General features: G+C 46.2%; 1 protein-coding gene across 1 annotated transcript in view; it reads left to right on the top strand.

Moving 5' to 3' along the window:
- Positions 1–1,595: 1,595 nt before the first annotated feature.
- The window catches only part of LOC106593554 (mothers against decapentaplegic homolog 6), a 29,414-nt gene continuing 13,779 nt past the window's right edge, over positions 1,596–17,230 (top strand). The window contains exons 1-3 of the mRNA XM_045708284.1: positions 1,596–3,169; positions 4,480–4,536; positions 5,412–5,498. Coding sequence (XP_045564240.1) covers positions 2,386–3,169; positions 4,480–4,536; positions 5,412–5,498 — 928 coding nt within the window. The 5' untranslated portion in view covers positions 1,596–2,385. The remainder of the gene's footprint in view (positions 3,170–4,479; positions 4,537–5,411; positions 5,499–17,230) is intronic.

Here is a 17,230-nt window from a genome sequence, read left to right as displayed (position 1 = left end):
GGAGTTAAACGGTACAAAATTTGAAATTATGACGTTTCATGCTCTTAGAATGTTTCATAAACTACTCTTAGAAAAAAAGGTGCTATCTAGAACCTAAAATGGTTATTTGGCTGTCCCCATAGGAGAACCCTTTGAAGAACCCTATTTGGTTTGAGGTTGAACAATTTTAAGACCTGGAAGTATGTAAAACCAATCAGAGGTTGGGTATTCCTGAATGTTTGCTGCAAGACGACTCTGAACTATATCAATATATAATGGGGCGGCTATGCCATCTTAACTGCTACTCTGAACTATATCAATATATAATGGGGCGGCTATGCCATCTTAACTGCTACTCTGAACTATATCAATATATAATGGGGCGGCTATGCCATCTTAACTGCTACTCTGAACTATATCAATATATAATGGGGCGGCTATGCCATCTTAACTGCTACTCTGAACTATATCAATATATAATGGGGCGGGGCTATGCCATCTTAACTGCTACTCTGAACTATATCAATATATAATGGGGCGGGGCTATGGCTTCTTAACTGCTACTCTGAACTATATCAATATATAATGGGGCGGCTATGCCATCTTAACTGCTACTCTGAACTATATCAATATATAATGGGGCGGGGCTATGGCTTCTTAAATGCTACTCTGAGCTATATCAATATATAATGGGGCGGGGCTATGGCTTCTTAACTGCTACTCTGAACTATATCAATATATAATGGGGCGGGGCTATGCCATCTTAACTGCTACTCTGAACTATATCAATATATAATGGGGCGGGGCTATGGCTTCTTAACTGCTACTCTGAACTATATCAATATATAATGGGGCGGCTATGCCATCTTAACTGCTACTCTGAACTATATCAATATATAATGGGGCGGGGCTATGGCTTCTTAAATGCTACTCTGAGCTATATCAATATATAATGGGAAGCTATGCCTTCTTAACTGCACTTGAAAAGGCATTAACCCTTTAATGAATGAAAAGTGAAATACTTGAATCAAAGCAATAGAAATTATGATAATAGCCTAATTATAACAATGATGATAATGATAGTGATAATAATAATAACAACATAAAAATAGTTGCGTAGTAATACGGCCCTTGTTGATTATTATGATGATTATACATATTATTGTGTTGTTTATAACTTATAAATCAATAATGTCATTTTGCATGTGTAATAAATAAGGTCATCATGACAAAACAGGAAGTAAAATATCGACCTACAGGGCACACACTGCCAGTATCTGCTGGCTTCTAAATGACACAAATTCAAGAGAAAATCACTCTGTGCAGATTGTGCTCTTCTAGAATGAAAATCAGAAATAATTCCGATTCCATACAGTATTTTACTGAATGGGTGTTTTTCTGTCATTAAGTATTAAGTGTTTCCCTGAGATAAATGTGTGCATTGATGTTTCGGTAGGTTAGTAAACATGTTCAGTGTGATATAAAGTTCGTGGGAAGAGTTGAAAGTTTGAGAGAAGAAAGGTGGATGTTGCGCCTTTAAGAGTTAAGAAACTTGAAACCATGTTTGCGCAACAATCAGTGCGGCTCACAGCCGCCAAAGTGTCTAGACTGGCACATGATGGGAATCAACCAATGGCTCCAGAGCTTTCCTGGGGCCCCCGTGTGTGTACGGGCGAGTGTATCCGAAAAGAATAGCAGTGAGTGAGACTGGCAGCAAAGTAATTCAAGTTTTCCTTTAAACCACTCCTGAGTCTTGAATCGGAGTAGCTACATCTGCATCCGTATGTTTGAGCAGCATAAAAACTCAATCTAAACTTTTTATTTCGGGGTTGCAAACGGATTATTCTACACTACGGTGGAAAATAACATTGGAATCTGAATGCGGCAAGGATTATTTGGGATTATTTCGTGGTGAAGCAACTCCATCGATGTGCCGTCAGAAGGATTCTAAAGCGAAGGATTTAACCAAGGGTGCTCAAAGTCCAAGAAAAAACGAACTATGTTGCTGTCGTTTCATGTGGTAGCTATAGCCTAGTTATTGGAGGAATAATGAATTGCTGCTCGGAAGATAGTCTTGGGGAATTGTGTAGCCTCTGTAAAGACAAACGTTTTCATTGAGTTGGTAGACTATATGGTTGTAGGATATAACAGACCAGTAAATGCATGTACGTCGCATTCTGTTTAGCTGTGTAATCCCGTTACATTTGACTTTGTTTAATGCAACATACAAGCGTAAATTACATTCTAATGCTGCGAGTTAGTCATAAATCTACGACCCCCGGCTGCGCATGTAGTGCGCGCCGTTTACAAAACATTAATGTTGTGCGGAGACCATAAATCAATGTGGAATCCTCACAGACCTGGACGGGAACAATACGACACATCCAAAACGGTCTAAATTGTCGTATGTTCAGGTCGAAACGCTCAGGTCTTATACGGCGACTCTGGAGAAGCCGTTTAGTCCCAGACAGAGACGGGGGAGATGGGAGAAGCAAACGAGGCGAGGAGTTTCTGGACGGTTCGTGTGGCAGTAACCCAGAAAAAAATCCCAAAACGGAGCTCGGGTCGGTGACCCGTGCCTCGCCATCTCTGGGAACTTTCGACGAAGTGTGCAACACAGACCTCACGGACAGCGCAGAGTCGGCGCCGGGGGACAATTCGGACCATGGTCAGGGGGATGCCATGTGTGTCCCCGTCCCTCATCACCGAGGCTCTCAGCCAGAACACGAGAATGACAGTAGAACGGTTACTTGCTGTTTGTTTCGAGACAGGGACCCTAGACCTCGGAGCCCCGTCTTGACCCGGGGTATTCGAACCTCTAGTCCCCGCGATGGCGGTATCCTCACGGGACGGGAGGGGAATAATGGCTCGGTGGTCGAGCAAGAACTCAAGAACGTTACCTATGCTCTTTTGAAAAGACTCAAGGAGAAACCGCTGGATGCCTTGTTGGAGGCGGTGGGGTCGAAAGGACGGATGCCCAGTGACTGTGTTCTGGTACCCCAGACGGAGCTGCATTTAGGTGGCCACTCGACATCTCCCCCATTTCTGCTCTGTAAACTTTACCGATGGACTGACCTGCACCACTCGACTCAACTCAAAGCGCTGTGCCACTGTCAAAGCTTCCGGGCATTGGACAGCAGCGAAGCGGTGTGCTGTAACCCCTATCACTACAGTCTCTTGTGTGGGCCAGGTAGGACAACTGAGATTGGTTACAATCACACACTTTTAACCCATTCTACACAAATCAAATCTGCATAAATTGAAAGGGTCTATTTTTTAGATAGGTTTGCGCACAAGTGCGCATAGTGAAGCTACACTTATAGATGCTTTTCAAACGTGATAACCAAGCACTGCGTGCCAATGCTCAAAGAGCGATGGCCAAAAGGCAGGCCCACATTCTACCTGAAGTCTGGAGGATGGTGAAAGATGGGACTCATTACAAGGCCAGGCTGCGCTAAAGGTGTCCACCGTATGTGAGGTGAAATTAAAACGTGTTCACAGTCACAAAGCCAATTAATAATCACTTAGGGTTATACTTCTCTGCGATTAAGTGAGACATACTTGGACCCTTGAAGTTTTGTTGATGCGCATTGTTGTAAATATTTGGTTGCTTAGCCAATGCGCGGGAGTTAACATTTTCTAGCGAATTGTATGATTACAGCAACTGAATTCCAACTGTAGGAAGTGTAGCTAGCATACTATCCCTCAAAAACAACACTGAACACACAGAGCTAGAGGGAAAGGGAGAGCTTGACTTATAATGTATTTGCAGCAAATATTTTCTCTGCTAAGCACACATTCCTCTATTTCAATGTTTTAGTTCATGATATCGATTCTATTCATTTGTTTAGCTTTTACGTTATCCATTTGAAGATCGCTGTGAAGTAGCGCTATGAAAGGCTCTTTTTCCTTCCCTAGGAGGTCCCCCTCTTGCTATTTAGGTGAAGGAGTGGTGATAATATACAGTTTGCATACTGCTGGCGCCAGACTGACTAGCTGGGTATCTCACTGACTGAGTACTCCAGCAATTACTGCCTCCACTCTTAAAGAACCCGCAGCCATTATATCCACTCCGTTCCCATGGCCTGTTTCTTTGTCCCAGACAACTATTTCGACAGTTCACCATTAGCTTTCTTGGTTTTATGTATGGAAAATGCCCGTCTTTTGTGTTCTTTATTTATAGCCGTTTAAATAGGACCTGAAAACATGTTTTATATGTGATGTAATTACGTTTTTAGTTATGAACCACTGGAAGTGCTTATTCAACAGAGTTGTTAATGTCTCATCTTTTATTCTATATTCTGTCTGAAGAATTGTATGTTGATCTGCCCATTCACCCATCAACCTCTTCTTTTTTACAGACATATGCAGATTGTTTTCTGTGTTTTCCCAGTAATCCATGTTACTTATTATTTCATATAGTAACAGATTATGCTCTGATACCTAACTATGTACTTCTACGCTGTACCAAGCATCTAACACACATATTTTGTATTTCAGAATCACCACCACCCCCCTACTCACGACTATCTCCCTCAGATGAACACAAGCCACTGGGTAAGTCAGGCAGCAACAGTCATGCTCCCCCTCAGCAACAGTAAGCCACAGAGATATCTGCTAAGCTCACAAGGGGTTTCACTGTAATGGAGTTTTGGTAGCATTTTACTTCCCAGCACAGTTTTGTTCGTCTTTTAAAGTAATTCTATATTTGTTAATATAACATTTATATAGTTGTGAAAAACGAAAAGTAATTACATCTTGTTCCCACTTCATCCAGGCTGTATCACAACCGGCCGCGTTTGGGAGTCCCATAGTGCGGCGCACAATTGGCCCAGCGTAGGCCGTCATTGCAAATAAGAATTTGTTCTTAACTGACTTGCCTAGTTAAATAAAGGTTAAATAAAAATATATACCATGGGCTTCCAAGTGGTGCAGTGGTCTAAGACACTGCATCTCAGTGCAGGAGCTGTCACTACAGTCCCTGGTTTGATTCCAGGCTGTTTCACATCTGGCCATGATTGGGAGTCTCATAGGGCGGCGCACATTTTTCACAGCATCGTCCAGGTTTGCCGGGGTAGGCCGTCATTGTAAATAAGAATTTGCTCATAAGTGACTTGCCTAGTTAAATAAACGTAAAAAAATCTAATCTAAGTTATACCCCTTATTTTCTGTGCTGGAAAATGAAGTGTTACCGCAGCTGGAATGTAGGGTCTTTTACCTCAAAGTTAGTCATGTGCCAGTACATCATTCCTGCTATCTCCTGCTTCAAATTCATTTTGTATTCTCCTCACACCTCTCTTTGAGGAACATGGCGTCATAGTAGGACCACAACACAACGCTCTCTGGACAGTAGTTAACGCCGAAGTCTATGGTTACAATGGTTTCCATGGAGCTCCGGATTTCACTCCCCTGTCATGTTCTGTCCTTTGCAGAACTATCAGATTCAACACTTTCAACACTGTCGTACACTGAAACTGTGGCCCCCCACTCCCCTGACGTCACGCCAAGACTCTTCTCAGGTGAGACGCTACTGTCAACCAGCTTCCATGCTCCAGACTTATTACCACGGAATGATAGGCCAACATTAGCATTGGGGGCTATTGATTTAGCATTCAGTCCATTGATAGAAAGAGTGACATAGTTTAACACAAAATACACTTATTTCATTCCTTTATTGTTGTTTGGGATGGGGTTGTATTGTTGGTTAATATAATGTTGGAATACAGTAGAAGATTATATGAATTGTACTAGTTTGGTTTATGCTGTGCTGTGCACTGTTTTTTGTGGAGTTCACTTCTAACCAATCAACCAATCATTCTGATCTGCTAGGGAAGCAGTGTGTTACTGATAGAGAGATCTGCTAGGGAAGCATTGTGTTACTGATAGAGAGATCTGCTAGGGAAGCAGTGTGTTACTGATAGAGAGATCTGCTAGGGAAGCATTGTGTTACTGATAGAGAGATCTGCTAGGGAAGCAGTGTGTTACTGATAGAGAGATCTGCTAGGGAAGCAGTGTGTTACTGATAGAGAGATCTGCTAGGGAAGCAGTGTGTTACTGATAGAGAGATCTGCTAGGGAAGCAGTGTGTTACTGATAGAGAGATCTGCTAGGGAAGCAGTGTGTTACTGATAGAGAGATCTGCTAGGGAAGCAGTGTGTTACTGATAGAGAGATCTGCTAGGGAAGCATTGTGTTACTGATAGAGAGATCTGCTAGGGAAGCATTGTGTTACTGATAGAGAGATCTGCTAGGGAAGCAGTGTGTTACTGATAGAGAGATCTGCTAGGGAAGCAGTGTGTTACTGATAGAGAGATCTGCTAGGGAAGCAGTGTGTTACTGATAGAGAGATCTGCTAGGGAAGCATTGTGTTACTGATAGAGAGATCTGCTAGGGAAGCAGTGTGTTACTGATAGAGAGATCTGCTAGGGAAGCATTGTGTTACTGATAGAGAGATCTGCTAGGGAAGCATTGTGTTACTGATAGAGAGATATGCTAGGGAAGCAGTGTGTTACTGATAGAGAGATCTGCTAGGGAAGCAGTGTGTTACTGATAGAGAGATCTGCTAGGGAAGCAGTGTGTTACTGATAGAGAGATCTGCTAGGGAAGCATTGTGTTACTGATAGAGAGATCTGCTAGGGAAGCAGTGTGTTACTGATAGAGAGATCTGCTAGGGAAGCAGTGTGTTACTGATAGAGAGATCTGCTAGGGGTATGAGTACATCTGCCATGCATTAATCATGTTTGTATTCAGATGAAATCCTGTTGAAGACAGCTTAGCTGTCCAAACTTGGGTTAAATAAATAATCGTATCGGGGCCATTAGAGTGCTGCTGCTTTTCCTTTCATTTTCTACTGTGTTCATTAGGCTCCAAATGGAAGAAACTAGACTGAAACAGGGAGGGACTGACTGAAATTGACCAATAAAAAATTATTGTTTCAGGTTTACCATCGCAAAACATTTTGCTACGGTGTGCCTGCCCTGAAAGAAAACAACCCAGTTCTTATTAGTATGAGCACGCTAAAGGTAAAGAGGAGTATAGAACACTGGAGTAGGGCCCCCCCTAAAGGTAAAGAGGAGTATAGAACACTGGAGTAGGGCCCCCCTAAAGGTAAAGAGAAGTATAGAACACTGGAGTAGGGCCCCCCCCAAAGGTAAAGAGGAGTATAGAACACTGGAGTAGGGCCCCCCTAAAGGTAATGAGGAGTATAGAACACTGGAGTAGGACCCCCTCCCAAAGTTAAAGAGGAGTATAGAACACTGGAGTAGCCCCCCCCTAAAGGTAAAGAGGAGTATAGAACACTGGAGTAGGGCCCCCCTAAAGGTAAAGAGGAGTAGATAACACTGGAGTAGCCCCCCCCCCCCCTAAAGGTAAAGAGGAGTTTAGAACACTGGAGTAGGGCCCCCCTAAAGGTAAAGAGGACTATAGAACACTGGAGTAGGGCCCCCCCCTAAAGGTAAAGAGGAGTTTAGAACACTGGAGTAGGGCCCCCCCTAAAGGTAAAGAGGAGTATAGAACACTGGAGTAGGACCCCCCCCAAAGGTAAAGAGGAGTATAGAACACTGGAGTAGCCCCCCCCCTACAGGTAAAGTGGAGTATAGAACACTGGAGTAGGGCCCCCCCCCAAAAGTAAAGAGGAGTATAGAACACTGGAGTAGGCCCCCCCCTACAGGTAAAGTGGAGTATAGAACACTGGAGTAGGGCCCCCCCCCAAAAGTAAAGAGGAGTATAGAACACTGGAGTAGGACCCCCCCCAAAGGTAAAGAGGAGTATAGAACACTGGAGTAGCCCCCCCCCCCTACAGGTAAAGTGGAGTATAGAACACTGGAGTAGGACCCCCCCCAAAAGTAAAGAGGAGTATAGAACACTGGAGTAGCCCCCCCCCCAAAGGTAAAGAGGAGTTTAGAACATTAGAACACTGGAGTAGGGCCCCCCCTAAAGGTAAAGAGGAGTATAGAACACTGGAGTAGGGCCCCCCCCTAAAGGTAAAGTGGAGTATAGAACACTGGTGTAGGGCCCCCTCCCCTGGAGGTAAAGAGGAGTAGATAACACGGGAGTAAGGCCCCCCCCTAAAGGTAAAGTGGAGTATAGAACACTGGAGTAGGGCCCCCCCTCCCCTAAAGGTAAAGAGGGGTATAGAACATGGGAGTAGATAACACTGCAGTAGGGCCACCCCCTAAAGGTAAAGAGGAGTAGATAACACTGGAGTAGGGCCACCCCCTGAAGGTAAAGAGGAGTATAGAACACTGGAGTAGGGCCCCCCTAAAGGTAAAGAGGAGTATAGAACACTGGAGTAGGACCCCCTCCCAAAGTTAAAGAGGAGTATAGAACACTGGAGTAGGCCCCCCCTAAAGGTAAAGAGGAGTTTAGAACACTGGAGTAGGAACCCCCCCCCCCCCTAAAGGTAAAGAGGAGTTTAGAACACTGGAGAAGGGCCCCCCCTAAAGGTAAAGAGGAGTTTAGAACACTGGAGTAGGGCCCCCCTAAAGGTAAAGAGGAGTATAGAACACTGGAGTAGGACCCCCTCCCAAAAGTAAAGAGGAGTATAGAACACTGGAGTAGCCCCCCCCCCTAAAGGTAAAGAGGAGTATAGAACACTGGAGTAGGACCCCCCCCAAAGGTAAAGAGGAGTATAGAACACTGGAGTAGCCCCCCCCCCCCTACAGGTAAAGTGGAGTATAGAACACTGGAGTAGGGCCCCCCCCAAAAGTAAAGAGGAGTATAGAACACTGGAGTAGGCCCCCCCCTACAGGTAAAGTGGAGTATAGAACACTGGAGTAGGACCCCCCCCAAAGGTAAAGAGGAGTATAGAACACTGGAGTAGCCCCCCCCTACAGGTAAAGTGGAGTATAGAACACTGGAGTAGGACCCCCCCCAAAAGTAAAGAGGAGTATAGAACACTGGAGTAGCCCCCCCCCAAAGGTAAAGAGGAGTTTAGAACACTGGAGTAGGGCCCCCCCTAAAGGTAAAGAGGAGTATAGAACACTGGAGTAGGGCCCCCCCCTAAAGGTAAAGTGGAGTATAGAACACTGGTGTAGGGCCCCCTCCCCTGGAGGTAAAGAGGAGTAGATAACACGGGAGTAAGGCCCCCCCTAAAGCTAAAGTGGAGTATAGAACACTGGAGTAGGGCCCCCCCTCCCCCTAAAGGTAAAGAGGGGTATAGAACATGGGAGTAGATAACACTGCAGTAGGGCCACCCCCTAAAGGTAAAGAGGAGTAGATAACACTGGAGTAGGGACACCCCCTGAAGGTAAAGAGGAGTATAGAACACTGGAGTAGGGCCCCCCCTAAAGGTAAAGAGGAGTATAGAACACTGGAGTAGGACCCCCTCCCAAAGTTAAAGAGGAGTATAGAACACTGGAGTAGGCCCCCCCCTAAAGGTAAAGAGGAGTTTAGAACACTGGAGTAGGAACCCCCCTATAGGTAAAGAGGAGTTTAGAACACTGGAGAAGGGCCCCCCTAAAGGTAAAGAGGAGTTTAGAACACTGGAGTAGGGCTCCCCCTAAAGGTAAAGAGGAGTATAGAACACTGGAGTAGGACCCCCCCCAAAAGTAAAGAGGAGTATAGAACACTGGAGTAGCCCCCCCCTAAAGGTAAAGAGGAGTTTTGAACACTGGAGTAGGGCCCCCCCTAAAGGTAAAGAGGAGTATAGAACACTGGAGTAGGGCCCCCCCAAAGGAAAAGAGGAGTATAGTACACTGGAGTAGGGCCCCCCCCCTAAAGGTAAAGAGGAGTATAGAACATGGGAGTAATCCCCCTCCCCCTAGAGGTAAAGAGGAGTAGATAACACAGGAGTAGGGCCCCCCCTAAAGGTAAAGAGGAGTATAGAACACTGGAGTAGCCCCCCCCTCCCCCCAAAGGTAAAGAGGAGTATAGAACACTAGAGTAAGGGCCCCCCCCCAAAGGTAAAGTGGAGTATAGAACACTGGAGTAGGGCCCCCCCCTCACCCTAAAGGTAAAGAGGAGTATAGAACATGGGAGTAGCCCCCCCCAAAGGTAAAGGGGAGTAGATAACACTGGAGTAGGGCCACCCCCTAAAGGTAAAGAGGAGTAGATAACACTGGAGTAGGGCCACCCCCCCTAAAGGTAAAGAGGAGTAGATAACACTGGAGTAGGGCCACCCCCCCTAAAGGTAAAGAGGAGTAGATAACACTGGAGTAGGGCCACCCCCTAAAGGTAAAGAGGAGTAGATAACACTGGAGTAGGGCCACCCCCTAAAGGTAAAGAGGAGTAGATAACACGGGAGTAGGGCCACCCCCCCTAAAGGTAAAGAGGAGTAGATAACACTGGAGTAGGGCCACCCCCTAAAGGTAAAGAGGAGTAGATAACACTGGAGTAGGGCCACCCCCTAAAGGTAAAGAGGAGTAGATAACACTGGAGTAGGGCCACCCCCCTCCCATAAAGGTAAAGAGGAGTATAGAGTGCAAGTATCAACACGCTATGAGCCATAAATCAGGGTCAATGCGGACAAGGAGCATGGGGGCTGGAAAGTGGAAACCCAATTCCCAGAATGCCTTGTTTATGAGGTGGGGTTGCTTGTTATTTATTGGCCTTCCAGTTGTCGACCACTATACATGTATTCATGGACATGCTCATGTTATTGACAAATAAAGTAACTCCAGGTGATAACGAAATAATGTTTTACTGTTGTTCGGATAACTGCAACATTATTTATACTGAATTTAAAGCAATTTTGGTCTCAACTTGTGCTATGGGAGGGATTGTCGTTGTAAGATTTGATCACAGTTACCTCAGGATTGTGTTAATCCAGTTTTGAGCAGTAACCCTGACTTAGATAGAACCATGTTGGTGACCTAGTCTGCTGTCAATACTAGACCTGGACCACATATTGCTTTTCACTGACACATCATCAGCGACCAGAGAAGCACTCACAACATAAGCAGCTTAGCTTCTTGTTGCCATGTATGGAAATGAGGTCCAGATGAGGAGACCTAACACCAGGGGCCTCTGGAATACTTCCATCATCATTTTACTCTTACCCACAAATGTTTTTCAAAAGTCAATGCAACCAGTAACATAGTATGCTATGAATAGCATATTTCTGAAATTAATTTCACTCGAGTTCGCCCACGTTTCATCACCTACCTATGTGGATTATGTTATCGGGCATCAGTTCACCTCCAAACTAGAAAGGGTTAACAGTTAGTCTTGAGTATGGCAGCCCAAACACACACCCCTAGCCTAAGGTATATTGGCCCCCCATCTGTATGTTTGCATAAATGGGCAAACTCTGCAGTTAATTAAGTTATTATGTTGTGCTTTACTCCCTCTGTTGAAAGCCTATTAAGACAACCAAAGACTGGGCCGCATAAAGCTCCTATTGTGAAAGTCTGATGGAGGGGGTCTCCCACAATCTAGATACCACAGCAATGTAGCTAGGTTCTCTCCCTCTCTCTCCCACTCCCTCTCTCCCCGTCCCCCTCTCCCACTCCCTCTCTCTCCTCGTCCCCCTCTCCCACTCTCTCTCCATCTCCCACTCCCTCTCTCTCCTCGTCCCCCTCTCCCACTCTCTCCCCATCTCCCACTCCCTCTCTCTCCCCATCCCCCTCTCCCACTCCCTCTCTCTCTTCCCTCAAATCCCTCCATTCCTCTGGGTAATTGAGCAGTGGAAGGGGGTTGGCATTTTGGAAAGCAGAGTGGAGCAGAGCTCTGGTAAGAGGGGCTTTGGGGGGCTGGCTGAAGCAGGAAACAGTCCCCTCTGGTTGAAACTCGAGTCCTGTTTGTTTACGCTGGGGGTCCTTGTAGTGCGGAGAGAGACCGCAGACTCACTCCATCAAACTCCCCTGCCCAGCTCGTGGGGTGTTGAAAGGTGAACTAGCGTTATGTCCAACCTATCTTGAGCCGACTGTTTGTTCATAGCTAATCAAAACAGCCCTGAAAGCCCCGCCATGAGCCTCCATAGTCATTCAGTCAGTTAGTGTGTTGTGTGTCGTTCCCAAACTCTTTACTCCCCAAATGTTTCGTTCTCTTGTTACTGTTTACAGGAATCATGGCACATTCCCTAGCTACTGTTGGTTCTACAAACTCCAACATCTTTAGCTTCTGAATCTGCTGAAAGTGGAGTTTTGGGGGAGAGGTTAACATTTCTGATTCAAAGTGAGTGCATTCAGTCCTGTCAATCCACAATGTTGATGTTGGTTGTAATTTGTAGCAGGCACACAGAGCCAGTGACCCAGAGATAACTAAGGGAGGGCTTCTCCTATTGTTGGCCAGGAGAGTTGAGTGGAAATGGAAAGATCAATTTACCAAAGGTCGTCTGTGTGGTCCCTTCACTGCCCCGCCCCCAGGCTGGATAAAATGACAGGAGGGGGGAATAAGGAAGGAGTGTAGCAGGCACATACAAATGTTTTCATACCTCAACGTTTAAAGGTCAAATGAAATCAACCTATTCATAACTTTTTTTAAATTCAGCCTCAGTTTAGTTTATCTGTATGGATTAGATTATTGTGAAATAATTTGTCTTTATACTTTGCAAATGATCAGTTTGACTACATTCACAAAAGGTTGTGATTTAAAGTGGAAAAAAAGAATGAAAGCATTTGGTTGGATATTCTATAATCTCCTCTCTTTATTCATCTTAAAACAGTTGTGTTGCTTTGAAAGCCTTGCAGCAGGCAGGGTGTGGTGCATACATTCTGCACAGACCTTTATCATTCCATCAGTTAACGTAACCTGAAAACAGACGCCAAAATGTCCCTTGCTTTACAAATGGAAATGTCAACTGGAAGCTTTTAGGTCTTTTAGGGGTCCAGCTAGCGAGCTAGCTATCTCCACCTTTGGTCTAAGGTCTGTAAATAACACAGGGTAAACCGTGTGTCACAGGCCTGTTTGTCGTTAAGGCCTCATTCATGGGAAAGCCAGGGCAATGCCTTGTGTGAGACGCTCAGGAATGTCTGTCTGACTGACTTGGTGGAGATAACATCGGCGCTGAGGACTCTCATAGGGGTTCTACCAGGACACAGGCTAACTCAGCACTCTACACAAGAACACTATCAAGGAAGAGATCTATTAAACTTGATGTGGAGACTAGAGACATAAGCAGAGCATACCAGCTCAACCCTTTTTCCTACCCAAGGTAATGGGGGACCATGTAAGATCAGGCAGATTATCAGGGTAGGACCGTTTGATGTTGATTCACGAAGGTAACTATATTTGTTGCGTGTTGTTTCTTCAAAGTGTGAGAGCATAAAGGAGATATTCCACTGCTGGTGATATTGCATTGAGAGATAACTTGTGTCAAACTGACTGAATTGGCTTCCTCTCCTTGCCGCCTCTCTATATGATCCACTGATCTACACAAAGCCCAGATAGTTCAAGGTAATTATGCAGCATGAGCTTCCCGTACTGCTCTGACCTATCCTGGATCCTATCCTGGATCCTATCCTGGATCCTATCCTAGATCCAAGCTAGATGCTTTACAGTAATGAGACTGGGTATGGGTTGCACTCTAGTCTTGAGGTTAGGTGAGTGGACCCACTTCCTCTTTGCCCACCCTCCCAAATCATATTTTTTGCGGCTTGTTGGTTTAAGCGGTGCGAGGAGGAATCAGTCAAACAACATCCTGCTTCAGAGCCCCTGTCTGCGCTTGTAGCCGCGCCAGGCCATGAATTGGCCCTTTGACTGTGGGGGCACGGCACTGGAATGCTGGGAAGAGAAGAGGGGGGCCGGAGTGTTTCAGAAACAAGGAGAGGAGGGTGGGGAGAGAGGGGGAGGAGGGTGGGGAGAGAGGGGGAGGAGGGTGGGGAGAGAGGGGGAGGAGGGTGGGGAGAGAGGGGGAGGAGGGTGGGAGAGAGGGGGAGGAGGGTGGGGAGAGAGGGGGAGGAGGAGAGAGGGGGAGGAGGGTGGGAGAGAGGGGGAGGAGGGTGGGGAGAGAGGGGGAGGAGGGTGGGGAGAGAGGGGGAGGAGGGTGGGAGAGAGTTACAGGTGATACGTGTTCGAACGTATCACCGTCAGGACGAGGTTTTGTAGAAATCCGTGTGTGTGTTTTCTATGCTGTGACTGACGCGCTAAATTCTCAGCCACATTGCCAGCCACACCAGGGGTGCACAATTCAAGTCTTTAAAGCCCATAGTCTGATTTTAGCTGCCACTCAATGGATCCATACCTGAACTTCCTGGTATCAATTCATCTCTGATTAGAAGTCAAAGATGAAAATGTACTACTACATACTAAAACCAGCATACTACAGGGTCTGGGACCCTCTAGGGCCTGATTTGTTCAAGGGCCCCTGGTCCCTACAGAAACATTATTCTTCCTATCTCAGGGTTCTCTGTTTGACCTGAAGCGATAGCGTTGTCCCCTTGACCTGAAGCGATAGCGTTGTCCCTTTGACCTGAAGGTATAGCAGTGTCCTTTGTCCTGAAACGATAGCATTGTCCCTTTGACCTGAAAGATAGCGTTGTCCCTTTGACCTGAAAGATAGCGTTGTCCCCTTGACCTGAAGGTATAGCGTTGTCCCTTTGACCTGAAAGATAGCGTTGTCCCCTTGACCTGAAGGTATAGCGTTGTCCCTTTGACCTGAAGGGATAGTGTTGTCCCTTTGACCTGAAGCGATAGCGTTGTCCCTTTGACCTGAAGGGATAGCGGGGTCCCTTTGACCTGAAGGTATAGCGTTGTCCCTTTGACCTGAAGGTATAGCGTTGTCCCTTTGACCTGAAGGGATAGCGTTGTCCCTTTGACCTGAAAGATAGCGTTGTCCCTTTGACCTGAAGCGATAGCGTTGTCCCTTTGACCTGAAGGGATAGCGTTGTCCCTTTGACCTGAAAGATAGCGTTGTCCCTTTGACCTGAAGGGATAGCGTTGTCCCTTTGACCTGAAGCGATAGCGTTGTCCCTTTGACCTGAAGCTATAGCGTTGTCCCTTTGACCTGAAGCGATAGCGTTGTCCCTTTGACCTGAAGCGATAGCATGGTCCCTGGCATGCGTGCAACACTTCCTCTTATGCATGACTGAGACACATTAGAGTATGGAATTCAACATTAAGAGCTGGCCCATTAACCGCTTGCCATTTCCTCAAATATTTTCCATGGCGGCTCTTTTTCACTGGGAGCACATAGGTCCAGAGCTAGCAACAGAGCTCTGGCTCACTGCTGCTTTCCACTACCTTTAGACTAGCGCCACTACAGGGGGTCTTTACAACTGGAAGCAGATGCCTTTCACTCTTCAACCACTGATTTAAAAGGATTTGATAGGTGAAAGCAGTAAGGCTGAAACCTATCCAGTCCTTTTACCTAGCAGTGGTCCAACATGTTTTACCTTTATTTAACTAGGCAAGTCAGTTAAGAAACAAATTCTTATTTACAATGACAGCCTACCGGGGAACAGTGGGTTATAACTGTCTTGTACAGAACAACTGATCATTACCTTGTCAGCTCGGGGATCCAATCCAGCAACCTTCTGCTAACTGGCCTAATGCTCTAACCACTAGGCTGCCTGCCGCCCTGAAGATGGTGAGGAAAGGAAGCCCTTTTAGAGTGGTCACAGCATCTAGATGTGTCCACCTTTATGATGTCATGTCATTCTATGAACAACCTGTCAGACAGACTTCCATTGGTAGTGATTCTCAGTGTTTCCAAGCGACCGTTTGGCATTTGCTGGTTACTGTACACTTCAAAGATTTTTTTTTCGAAGAAGCACGTTGGTAGATTTCACAAAACAACGGAAAAACTATGGAAAACTTTATTAAAAACCGGCAATGTTGAGCTTGTGAAATCGCCTGTAAGACACAGACCTCTCCTCTCCAGTGTAGTGTAGGAAGTCTGGAAGCTACATGCCTGTAGAACACAGACCTCTCCTCTCCAGTGTAGTGTAGGAAGTCTGGAAGCTACATGCCTGTAGAACACAGACCTCTCCTCTCCAGTGTAGTGTAGGAAGTCTGGAAGCTACATGCCTGTAGAACACAGACCTCTCCAGTGTAGTGTAGGAAGTCTGGAAGCTACATGCCTGTAGAACACAGACCCCCTCCTCTCCAGTGTAGTGTAGGAAGTCTAGAAGCTACATGCCTGTAGAACACAGACCTCTCCTCTCCAGTGTAGTGTAGGAAGTCTGGAAGCTACATGCCTGTAGAACACAGACCTCTCCTCTCCAGTGTAGTGTAGGAAGTCTGGAAGCTACATGCCTGTAGAACACAGACCTCTCCTCTCCAGTGTAGTGTAGGAAGTCTGGAAGCTACATGCCTGTAGAACACAGACCCCTCCTCTCCAGTGTAGTGTAGGAAGTCTGGAAGCTACATGCCTGTAGAACACAGACCCCTCCTCTCCAGTGTAGTGTAGGAAGTCTGCAAGCTACATGCCTGTAGAACACAGACCCCCTCCTCTCCAGTGTAGTGTAGGAAGTCTGGAAGCTACATGCCTGTAGAACACAGACCCCACCTCTCCAGTGTAGTGTTGGAAGTCTGGAAGCTACATGCCTGTAGAACACAGACCCCACCTCTCCAGTGTAGTGTAGGAAGTCTGCAAGCTACATGCCTGTAGAACACAGACCCCCTCCTCTCCAGTGTAGTGTAGGAAGTCTGGAAGCTACATGCCTGTAGAACACAGACCCCACCTCTCCAGTGTAGTGTTGGAAGTCTGGAAGCTACATGCCTGTAGAACACAGACCCCTCCTCTCCAGTGTAGTGTTGGAAGTCTGGAAGCTACATGCCTGTAGAACACAGACCCCTCCTCTCCAGTGTAGTGTTGGAAGTCTGGAAGCTACATGCCTGTAGAACACAGACCCTCTCCAGTGTAGTGTAGGAAGTCTGGAAGCTACATGCCCGTAGAACACAGACCCTTCCTCTCCAGTGTAGTGTAGGAAGTCTGGAAGCTACATGCCTGTAGAACACAGACCCCCTCCTCTCCAGTGTAGTGTAGGAAGTCTGGAAGCTACATGCCTGTAGAACACAGACCCCCTCCTCTCCAGTGTAGTGTAGGATGTCTGGAAGCTACATGCTTGTAGAACACAGACCTCTCCTCTCCAGTGTAGTGTAGGAAGTCTGGAAGCTACATGCCTGTGGAACACAGACCTCTCCTCTCCAGTGTAGTGTAGGAAGTCTGGAAGCTACAAGACAATTACTGAGAGTTTTGAGGTCAACAGACAGGAAGTGGAGATCCTGGTTTGGTGTGTCATGTTGCATTTAGTTCTCTATTAGCATGATTTCTCCATTTCTCTGTATGTTACTACCTTTACTCAGTCTCTCTCTCTCTCGCTCTCTCTCTCTCTCTCTCCCTCTCTCCATTTCTCTGTATGTTACTACCTT

Source organism: Salmo salar, chromosome ssa26 (genome assembly GCF_905237065.1).
Source record: "Salmo salar chromosome ssa26, Ssal_v3.1, whole genome shotgun sequence".
Classification (NCBI taxonomy): domain Eukaryota; kingdom Metazoa; phylum Chordata; class Actinopteri; order Salmoniformes; family Salmonidae; genus Salmo; species Salmo salar.
This window is presented reverse-complemented; position numbering and strand designations above follow the sequence as displayed.